The sequence below is a fragment of the Rutidosis leptorrhynchoides genome, chromosome 3, assembly GCF_046630445.1.
Source record: "Rutidosis leptorrhynchoides isolate AG116_Rl617_1_P2 chromosome 3, CSIRO_AGI_Rlap_v1, whole genome shotgun sequence".
Lineage (NCBI taxonomy): Eukaryota > Viridiplantae > Streptophyta > Magnoliopsida > Asterales > Asteraceae > Rutidosis > Rutidosis leptorrhynchoides.
The window spans coordinates 68,291,918-68,302,866 of NC_092335.1; the positions used below are offsets into that span (position 1 = coordinate 68,291,918).

General features: G+C 36.1%; 2 protein-coding genes across 2 annotated transcripts; both read right to left on the reverse strand.

The window, feature by feature from the left end:
- Window positions 1–266: 266 nt before the first annotated feature.
- Window positions 267–4,553, reverse strand: LOC139896275 (E3 ubiquitin-protein ligase RGLG2-like). The gene is made up of 12 exons (XM_071878874.1): window positions 4,406–4,553; window positions 3,492–3,910; window positions 3,310–3,394; window positions 3,093–3,233; window positions 2,890–3,003; window positions 2,661–2,758; window positions 2,405–2,484; window positions 2,198–2,303; window positions 1,499–1,626; window positions 1,171–1,369; window positions 1,007–1,063; window positions 267–591 (listed from the first exon to the last, which is right to left on the reverse strand). Exons 2-12 carry the CDS (start codon window positions 3,837–3,839, stop codon window positions 511–513), a joined length of 1,437 nt encoding a protein of 478 aa, XP_071734975.1. The 5' UTR covers window positions 3,840–3,910; window positions 4,406–4,553; the 3' UTR covers window positions 267–510.
- Window positions 4,554–7,237: 2,684 nt separating this feature from the next.
- On the reverse strand, window positions 7,238–9,438 carry LOC139896276 (uncharacterized). The gene is made up of 5 exons (XM_071878875.1): window positions 9,087–9,438; window positions 8,640–8,737; window positions 7,859–8,206; window positions 7,548–7,593; window positions 7,238–7,461 (listed from the first exon to the last, which is right to left on the reverse strand). The coding sequence occupies exons 1-5, from the start codon at window positions 9,359–9,361 to the stop codon at window positions 7,386–7,388; spliced, it is 843 nt and encodes a 280-aa protein (XP_071734976.1). The 5' UTR covers window positions 9,362–9,438; the 3' UTR covers window positions 7,238–7,385.
- Between the last annotated feature and the right edge of the window lie 1,511 nt (window positions 9,439–10,949).

The window sequence follows — 10,949 nt, forward strand, 5'->3', positions numbered from 1 at the left end:
ACACTCTCTAGGTTGTGATTACACTTCTCTGAGTGATTTAGGATAATTTACAACTGAGGTTTGCACCTCTATTTATAGTAAAAATTCTATGGCGGTGGAATGGTGTGAACGGAGATGGTGGGCGGCAGTCATCGTGTTCATCTTTGCTTCTTCTACATGGTGTTCAAAGAAGGCTACTTTGAACATCTAGAAGGTGAGCTTCTAGATTGTAGGCTGGAAACTTTCAACATGACACACCACCACCACCACTAATGAGACCACTAATATAATATATAATATACGGAGTATATAATAAATATACATACAATACAAATATACATTAAAACCTGAACACATGAATTAATTCACATCCTATGACGAGTGTACCTTTCATTTACAGATCCAGAATCGGAATTCAAGGATGGACAGTAATAAACAAATAATAAGAACATCAGAACGAGGTAAACCAGTAATCTCGTAAGAAGTTGAGCTTTTAGCAAGAAAAATTTCTTTGAGTAAAGAGGAATCAACCTAATACAGCTTTATTCTGGTTTCGATTTTACTCCGACAGATCGGGCATAACTTGAGAGGTTGACCACAGTCACAACAAGTCTGCAGAATAGCATACGGTGTTATAAAAAGGTCCAGCCATCCGTACAAGCGGACAACATTATTACAGATTCAATGTTTGTTTCAATTTCAACCCGTTTGTGTAAACTGAGCTGAGTTGGACTTTATCACAGAGCTAATGGGTCGAAGTGATAATATAAAAATAATTGCTAAAAAGAGGAACAGACAAATGGGTTTATGAGATTAGACTTTGGAATCACCTGTTACATTAAAATAAATTATTTTGGACCATTATAATAGCAAATAAGTATTAGAAAATCGAAAGATAATAAATGGTAGTCGGTCAACCTGACCCGACACATTTTGACATGCTTAAACTTTTTCAGATGTTTTAACCCATTTGCCAAATATGCCCATGTAGTCACCTATCAGTATTGAACAAAATAATGGAGTGTACCTGATGTCCACAGCCAAAAGCCATATCCTTTGGGTTAGTTAGACAGATGGGGCAAAGCTGTGAGGGTAGATATAAAAACTTAGCATTAGTCACTTCTCATTACGATGAACTTGAAAAACGTTAACGGAATACAGCTAAACGCTATCAGACAAAATTAAACACACCTGATTTTCATAAGTAGAAACTGGGACAGGTGGTGCCGTGCGCTCTACATTGGTTGGAGCATAATAAGGAACAGCAGTAACAGGAGTGTTTGGGTCATGAAATCCAGCTGAGTATGACGGTTTTGAGCTGCTAAAAGACGGTGCAACGTGAACCGGCGGAGGAAGGGCAACCCTCTTTGGAGAAATTCCTTTGCGACTACTGTTAATTTAAACAGAAAAAAGTATAATGTCAGAATGAAGACAGTCAAAAACAATTTGAATTTTTGAGGCTAAAATGTGTCGGAAGAATTTAAAATTATGCAAGAGCCAATCAAATAAAATAAAATACCCTAGTATATTGAGTTCGATTGTTGCTTTATATTGAGTAGGAATTTCCATCAATGCTGCAAGAGCAAATTCAGTCTCCTTTCGGATTGGGGGCACATTCTTCTTCATGATTTCCGTGAAATTCACAAACTTTTTACATAAAATACGGAAAAAGAAATTACATGAGAACAGAACTAAAGCGAGAAGTATCTCACAATTAAAACATTATTAACACCCATGGGTTGATAATTAGAGGTGTAAGATGGAGTCATTAAATGGTACATCTTATTTGTACAAATTGAAACCATAATTGCATCATGTTTAAAATAAAATTCAACTCGTATGAGATATGACTACGAAAACAATAAACTTTTACTATTACTTTATGAATTTCGAATAAAACTACGTTGAAGATTGTTACACTTTCGTGATATGCAACCTATTTGACATGTTGCCATTTTAGTTTAATATAAAAAATTTGACCCATATGAAATTTAAGACAAACCTAATGGGTCGAATCCCGTCTATGACGAATATTTAGTGGCGGCCAGGGATGGGTTGGAAACAGCCAGATAGTAATCCTGCTGGGCTGCGTACATTAGAGTATGGGGTCGGATTACTCGCCCTCCCGGGTAGCCCGAACAGGGAAAACCTTCTATCTTTTACCTTTTACCTAATGGGTCGACATAGACACCTATATAAAATAAGCAAGATAGTTTACCTGGAAATTGTCAAAGCTGCGAGAAGGAATGTAATCATCAAACTCCTTCATAGTGTCCCAGGGTCCATCACCAACCCCAACTAATACAATTGATAGTGGAAGCTTACTGTAAAAAAAAAAAAAAAAAAAAAAAAAAGTACTACACTTCAGGTTGAAACAAAAATTACTCTGCATTTATTTACTTCATAAAAGGTTTTAGACGATCACCTTGCTTCAACTATGGCATCTACAGTTTTCTGTTCTTGTGGACTCAACCGACCACGTTCAGTATCCACACTTCTTGTTACCTATATAATTAGAAATATAATGAGTTCTCCATGTAAGTACTCCTAGAAAGATATAACTAAGAAAAGTGGACATTATGAAGGCCAGGCAGTGTGTGCGTGTGTCTGTTAGGGGATCAAAAAATTGTTTAGCTCATATTTAAACAGAAGGTATTTATATGAACCAAAAGAATTTATACCTGCCCATCAGCAATGATAACCAGCACATGATATTGTCCCCCACTTTCTTCAACGATTGTCATAGCTTTTTCAATGATTGGTGCGAATGAGGTCGGGCCTGTGCAAGCATGACAGATGAGTATTCACCCAAAAAGCTATATACATTAAATATGATGGATCGTAAAATTATACTGAGTAAAACGAATTAGTATTAAGGAATGATGAAAATGGTAGAGAAGATTTTAACACCTGCAAGCTTTAGATGGGGTAACATCTCCCTATACCTATTCAATACTTCTTCGAATCCATTACAACATCTCTCTTCTGGATAAAAACTGAAGACGTCTTGATCATGGGTGGATGCTGTCAGTTGCAAATGTTATAACATATTTCCAAATCCGTATTTTTTAACTAACATAATATAAACTGAACACTATATCACAAAACCATACCATCTCCAAATCCATAGCAGGGGATCAAGTTATCTTCATCAAAAGCTGCTAAGGTTTTCCCGATAATAGATATCGCCATTTGATAAGGATTCATGCCATCTCCAATATGATGCAAACTTTTTCTGTTAAAGGACCGTGAACCTATACAGCAAAAGTATAATTAGCATGTTCAGCTTCAGTAAAGGTAAACAAAATTGCACCAAGGGTAATAATTTACCAGTCCACTCATTACTCTTGGTGAAGTCAATACCAAGAATAAGGTTAGAGGACTCGAGCCCTGCACGTGCGAGTGCCTCAGTCACCTGCATAGCAAATAAAGACCCCGTTTAAACAACTATAAACTTTCTATAATTTCATATTCTAAGCACGTGCAAATTAATAAAATCAGAATGTAGATACCTGTTCTAACGAATTGTAACTATCAGCAATCGTTGAATACCTCCTATCAAACTTATTCTGAGGTCTATGGGGTGGACCTCCGTACACTGGAGCCGGAGCTGGAGTCGAAACCGGGGGTGGAGGTACAGCTTCAGGTGCAGGATGGTGTCCTGGTGGATATGCTGGGTAAGCCTCCTGAACCGGATAATTCTGCTCGTATTGGGTCGGGTAATTTTGTTCATACTGTGACGGATACGAATAAGATGGTTGAGGATTATTTCCATACTGATTTCTGGAAGAAGACGAAGTTGGTTGATAGGATGGAGAGTTATAACTCTCATCCTCTTCCCTTGAAGTATTAGCACCCATTTAATCCTATTCAACCAGATCAATTTATCGACACACTTCCGAACTAATCAATCTTCCTCTGTAATAACTTTCTGCAAAGCGAACTCTGATTATTCAAACGCAAACAACTGAAAACTAAATGAAACACTATAATATTTTATTTTACTATATATATAGTAAAATTATAGATATCATTAGACACTTTCTGGAACCTAATAAGGCAGTTATGAGAAGCTTAATGGACGTTAAATTACCAGCTAAGTCACTTATATACGTGAATAATTATATTTATATTACTCCGTAATTATATGACATTTATATTTATATTATATATATTTCGTGAAACAGATACCAAATAATTGAGTTACATAAAACAAATCAGACAATCTTCTACATGAAGGTAGAATATATAGAAGTATATCAACACACGCCACCTGATTGTAAGTTGTTGTTACCACAATGGCACAATCCACATAAAAAGGTATATTAACCTAAAAAATTATGGTCAAACTAGATCAACGAAGTTTGGTACTAAGCAACAAACGCGAGTTAATTAAGCATATTCAAGTAATTAAACAGAGATAAACCTGATTGATGATAATATTATATATAAAATATGTGATTCACGCCGGATGTAAGAGCATAAATGGAGGACACCGATACCGATTCCGATTCCGATTCCAATTTAGACTTTAATTTTTATTCTAATTCTAATTCTAATTTTTAATTTTTAATTATTTGTTATAGGAAAGCAGGGGACGTCTTTGATTTAACAATATATTTGGTTAGGGGAAAATAGGAAATGATATTTAGTTAGGTGGATGTTGAGTAGGGGACTTGCCCAGAAATGACACGTCGGCATACACGATATGCATCTAGTCGACTTTCAGAATCTACAGCGCAGAAACGGATTAAAGCATGTGCCTTTGAAGAAATAAATTTTATTTTATAGCCTTTTGACTTTTTTTTAAAAAAATTATAGCCTTTTGACTTTCTCCGGAAATCCGTTTAGCGGGTGTTTGGTTCCTTGAATTTAGTGGTTTTTGAAAGGATTTGCATTTCAAATCACATGAAATCTCATATTTAGTTGGAGGATTTGTTTGGAGGGATTTGCATTTCAAATCTCATAAAATCCTATACACGAAGGATTTGAAAATCCTTTATATATATGAGGGATTTGAAATCCCATGTTCTAAGATTTTACGTTTACGATTTACATTTCGCGTTAACGTTTCGGGTTCGCTTTTCGGGTCCGCATTCCGGGTTTGCGTTTTGGGTTCGCGTTTCGGGCTCGCGTTTCGGGTTCGCATTACGTGTTCGCGTTTTGGGTTCCATTTCGGGTTCACGTTTCGGGTTCACATTTCGGATACGCGATTCGGGTTCGCGTTTCGGGTTCGAGTATCGGGTTCGCGTTTCGATTTCGGGTTCACATTTCGGTTTCAGGTTCGCGTATCACGGTCGCATTCCTGTTTTGGATTCACGTTTCAATTTCGGGTTTGCGTTTGCGATCGCGTTCCGTTTTGGGTTCACATTACAAATTCTGAGATTTGAAAACCTTGAACCAAATAGAAGATAGGATTTCAAATCTCAGGATTTCAAATCCTGTGTGATTTCAAATCACATGGGATTTCAAATCCTAGGAATTGAAATCCTTGAATCAAACGCCCCTTAGTTTTTAATTTGCTCGTTCAGTTTGAGATTTTTGAAAGTAAAATCGAATTTCAATTCAAAAACCAAAACAATTTAAAAGCAAGGGTTAATTCAGTTAGGAAGGAGCCATGGTAATTGATAATGGCTTACCACCAACACAAGTTTTTAAAGCAGCTATTAAGTCAGCCAGTAAATAAATAGATAATAGTCAGCAAGTAAGTTAGGCATTTTTCGTTGAAGCAACATAAGCGTGCTTCTAGTGTCATGCTTATTTTAGCGAGAGATTAGGAGTCCAACTCTGCTGGACTGCAACATTGCACTCAATATTATTTGTGACCTGAAGTATCCACTCAGGTCGCCCTCGGATTGGTCCGGGTTTTCTCCAGGACAGTAGTTGAAAGCGGGTTATGCAGCTATGGAAGATGAACGCGTAGGTGGTTAAGTCCACCTGAGTGATCCAAAACTGATGTCCATAAAAAAAGCAATAAATACAACATGATAGCCTTTAGCGGACACATGTTTGAATTTTGAGGTAAAAAGTTTTCTTGTTTAATTTTGAAAGAAAAAAAAAAACGATGAAAATATGTACAAGTAGAAATAGACCCACCCCACTTCGTTGGGTCAAATAATTAGTTGGAAATTTTTTTTTAAAAAAAAATCACAAAATAACAAAGTAACTGACGACATCAATAATGTTACTGTAGACATTGGGCAATTTAGTCATTAAACATACATGGCTACTATTATTATGTATAACGTAACCAAATTAATAGTAAAATTTTAATTTTAAACAATTTATGATTTGTATATACCATATGTTATAAATTACGGAGTATAATATTAGTTGAATTTAATTTTCACTTTAATCAAAATCAAAACTGAACCAGAAACCAAATTCGGATTAGTTTACCAAATTGAAAATCAAATACTAATTTGGTTTAGTTTCTTTTCGATTTTCGTTTAATACGGTTGTCTGCTTAGACGGTCTGAAAGCACAAATGAAGTTTAATAAATAGTTCAAAAAGGAAAGTAAAACTAACAACGCTAAAATTATTTGTAATGGTAGAGAGCGTGGATTGATGGTGTGAGATGCTTTTTGTACTTTTTTTATGACTAGGATGTGCGGGTTTCTGTGTTCAGTAGTAGTAGTGTGATTTTTTGGTGTGAGATATGAGTATTTGATAAATGTGCTAACGTATAATTTTGTGATTATTAAAAAAGAATAAATATAATATTTTTAAATTAATATAAAATTAATATATTAAAAGCAACACCCCGTTACTTTTGGTGTTAGATTCCAACCAATGCCTCCTAAGACCATGACTAAAGTGCGTCGGTTTGGCTCCTTCAGTACATGTGGCGAAGCTGGCGGAAAGTCACGAAAAAATACGCGGTGACCATCTGTCGGTCAAAAAAGTGACGGATTATTTTATATCCGTGAGTTTTGTCAACAACCAATCACAGAATTTCTTAATTTAATAAATATATATTTATTATTATTAATTTATTTTTTCCTACCGAATTTTCAATCAGACTTTACCACATTACCATACCAAATATTTAACACAAAAAACTAACACAACTGTTAAAAAATGTCGTCTGAGATATCACAGACACTGCGGATAAATTACCCGTTGCTTTTTTGCCACATGATAAACCAACAACGTTGGTAAGGCTCGATACAAGTGGTCTAAATAGGTATGAAAATATAAGTTTAGATACTTTAAAATTGAACGTGATCAAGAAACTTCTGATGATTACCATAAGATTATGCATTTCCCCATAGAATATGAATATTGACCAGTTGTTAACAAACGATAAAATTCATCCAAAAATCAATAACAAAAGATTCTAAAACTTTAACAAGCAAACTCAAGTGCTACATAGTATTGCAACATTTCAAAAATAACTCATATATCATGTGGATTGGGTCTTTTTCTTCTTCTTTGATGCTGAGTCAATTGGTTCGAGTTCAATGGACATTCTCTTTGTCCTATACAGTATCAAAACCACATTTCATATCAGAACGTGTCAAAACTCAAAAGGTATGAAAACAGGTAGAAGGAAGCAAACATGTACCTTTTAGAAAGCTCTTTTGTGTCATTGCTCTCTTCAACGTTAACATCTAAATACAAGTACAGTTAGCACAGCATAATATTCTTAAACTACTTTAAAATATATTGTGCAGCATTACATGCAATGTTACCCAGCCCGACCCATTTTAACACACACAAAAAAAACCCAGTTCAAAATATTACCCAGCCCGACCATTTTCCCATGTCTCCCTCTGTGTCAAAAGAATAAGACTAGCAAAACTTTGGACAACTTTACTTTTAATTACACGATAACACAAAAAGCCATACACTACAAGCTTACTGTATGGAACATACCTGCTTCGATTGCATCATCGTCATCATCATCTTCCGGATCAGCGTCTAAATCAGAACCCCAACGATCTTTCCCATTATCAAAGTCCCAACGCTCACCTTCTGGAGGCATCCAGAAATCTTCTTCCTCCGAGTCACTATCCTTTTCTTCAGGATCCCTAACTTCCGAAATGATCTTACTGACATCATTCTCCATGACCTTCTTCTTCTTCTTCTCCTTCTTCTCCTTCTTCTTCTTCTTCTTCTTCTTCTTCAACCCATCTCCTTCACTCGTTGAAGCTTTTTCTGGTTTCTGCTCGCCTTCTTCTTCCATCAAACCATTTGATGCTTCCTTTTCAGCTTCCTGTTTCTCTGTTTTAACAATAGCGTTCATACTTTATATGTGGCACACAGATTTTTCTAAAGATAAAAGTTACATAGCTGAAACATTTATGTTCCTGTTATGAGTTATTGGTAAAACAAAAATACGGAAATTCTAGTAGTGGATAAAGGGATTATGACACATGCATAAGCATACTCCCTCTTGATTTTTAACGTATTGGTTTACGTTAAGAAAAACCCTAACTTAATTTCATGCCTTAATATCATAAACACACAAACCACTTCAAACAAGCATCATCAATAACCTTCTTAATACCTAAGTTCGATTTTTTTGTAAATTTCAATCATCTGATAAACAAACAGAGAAGTAGTCAACTAGTCACATAACAAACATAAAACAATAAACAATCATTCGATAAGGATTTGCAGAAAAATATAATTGAAACCATATAAAAACACAAACCTAGCATGGTGAGGAAACGTTTTCCAGTGATATGCTTCCATATATGCTCCTCACTTTTATTCACTGTATGCCCTGTTAGCTTGCAAATTAACTTAGACCTGCCGTACACCAAACATAAATCAGCACACATTATAATCACATTCAAAGAGCAAACTTTTTTTAATGTGAGGTAAATACTTATTCATCTCTCCTGAAAAGAAGTGCAAAATTCAATTTTTGCCACACATAGATCTATACTTTGCTGAATACCTACTCAAATATAGTTCAATTTTACAGTTTACACTCTTCGAGTAAACCCTAATATTATTTAAAAAGTATACTGTTAGCTTGCAAGTTGCAAATTAACATAAAGCAGCCATACACATCAAAATAACAAAATGCAGTAATATATCAAGCTATTGAGTAAACCCTAAATTGATTGAACAAAATTGGGGAAAGTAAATATACCGGCAAAGGGGGTCTTGATTGAACATATTGAGAGGTGGTTTATTACGAGCCAAAGCGGAATCGATGAGTCCGAGGCGGCAGTGTTTGGTTTGTGCATACGATTCACGAGCATCTGCGGGCAATTCGTGGCCGGTTTGGACGCATTTGTAACGGCCGTTTTCGAGCTTTTTGAACTTAGGTTTGCCTAATAAGAATTTACCTTCATTCCGTTGTTGTTGTTCATCTTGTTGTGGTTGTTGTTGTTGATTGCTTTCATTGTTCTTCTTTTTACCCATTATTAAGTTATGCAGGAAGCTGAATTCTGGATTTCTACAGGAGTATAATCTGTTTGATTTTGCGTTATGCAGAAGGAGACGGTGTTTTGTTTAGGGCAAACGGGTTGCGAGCAACTTTTTAATGGGTATTTTGTATTGTATCGTTTTCTTGAGTAAATTACATAAATGTCCATATGGTATACCAACTACTTTATCGCACAATATTTTTGGAAGACAAATTTTTTTTTATTAACTACTATCTCAGCTTGTGTTGGGTGATATTTAATCTCCAACTACTTATATAAACTATTGATATAAAAGTATAAGCACATGTTGGCAGGCCGACCCGACCCGACCCAACCCATTTTGACACACAAAATTACTCAGATTTGACCAATTACCTCTTTCCTGTGGAAAATGCCAGCAGCAAGAGCTGCAGAAGCATTTGTCTCAGAGAAAACCTCAGAGAAGTATTCGACAGTTCCTGCACCACTACTTGCAATTACGGGAATACTAACAGCATCAGAGAAGTTGATTTGGAAGATCCTTAATGGTAGAGGTATCCCAAGTAGGTGTATAAGAGCTATTATGGACATGTACCAGGGGGCGAAAACTCGCGTTCGGACGACATTAGGATACACAGAGTATTTCCCAGTAGAAGTAGGTTTACATCAAGGATCTGCTCTTAGCCTTATTTTTTCGCTTTAGTCTTAGACGAGTTATCTCAAAGGATACAAGGAGTATCCCTTGGTGCTTGATTTTTGCCGATGATATTGTTTTAGTATCGGAATCCCAGGATGAGCTAAACAGAAGGCTGGAGCAATGAAGGAATGCCCTGGAACAAAATGGACTTCGGATTAGTAGACTTAAATTGGAGTATCTTAGATGTGACTACGGGAGGATCGAAGATCACAATGATACAGTGGATATTCGTATTGGGGATCAGGTCTTACATCCACAGGATTCTTTTAGATACTTAGGATCAATGTTACACAAATCGGGAAGGATAGATGAGGATGTGTCTCACCGTATAAGGGTATGATGGTTGAAGTGGAGAGCTGCGAAAGGGATTTTGTGCGACAAGAAGATACCCCTTAAATTGAAGGGGAAATTCTTCAAGGTAGCGATTAGACCGGCCATGTTGTACGGATCGGAGTGTTGGCCAATGACGAAGGCCCAAGAGAGGAGGATGGAAGTGGCAGAAATGAGAATGCTTAGGTGGACGTGTGGTAAGACAATGTTAGACATGATACCTAATGGGATTTTTAGGGAGAACTTAAAAGTTGAGAATATCGTCAACAAGATGAGAGAAAGACGACTTAGATGGTTTGATCATGTAAGGAGGCGGCCACCCACAGCACCCCCGTCAGGAGAGTGGAAGCCCTCACGGTTGGTGGCGTAAGGAGAAGAGGTAGACCTACACGTAGGTTGGAGGATAGACTGAAGCTTGACATGAAGGAGCTTTTATTGACCGAGGACATGACTTCTGATAGAATTTTGTGGAGGAGTAGAATTAGGATTCATGACTAGGTTGTATATATTTTTTATTTTTTATTCTTATTTATTTATTTTTTAGTTTTATATATTTCTATCGTATGACTTTTTGCCA

What these genes read in the sequence shown, in the direction of transcription:
- LOC139896275 (XM_071878874.1), bottom strand. Translation starts at nt 3,839, where the DNA reads ATGGGTGCTAATACTTCAAGGGAAGAGGATGAGAGTTATAACTCTCCA. An exon ending in ACCCCATCTAAAGCTTGCAG is followed by an intron (nt 2,759 to 2,889) that starts GTGTTAAAATCT and finishes ATGCTTGCACAG; the next exon opens with GCCCGACCTCATTCGCACCA. An exon ending in CTTTTGGCTGTGGACATCAG is followed by an intron (nt 592 to 1,006) that starts GTACACTCCATT and finishes GCTATTCTGCAG; the next exon opens with ACTTGTTGTGACTGTGGTCA.
- LOC139896276 (XM_071878875.1), bottom strand. Translation starts at nt 9,361, where the DNA reads ATGGGTAAAAAGAAGAACAATGAAAGCAATCAACAACAACAACCACAA. An exon ending in ACGTTTCCTCACCATGCTAG is followed by an intron (nt 8,207 to 8,639) that starts GTTTGTGTTTTT and finishes TTGTTAAAACAG; the next exon opens with AGAAACAGGAAGCTGAAAAG. An exon ending in ACAAAAGAGCTTTCTAAAAG is followed by an intron (nt 7,462 to 7,547) that starts GTACATGTTTGC and finishes GATACTGTATAG; the next exon opens with GACAAAGAGAATGTCCATTG.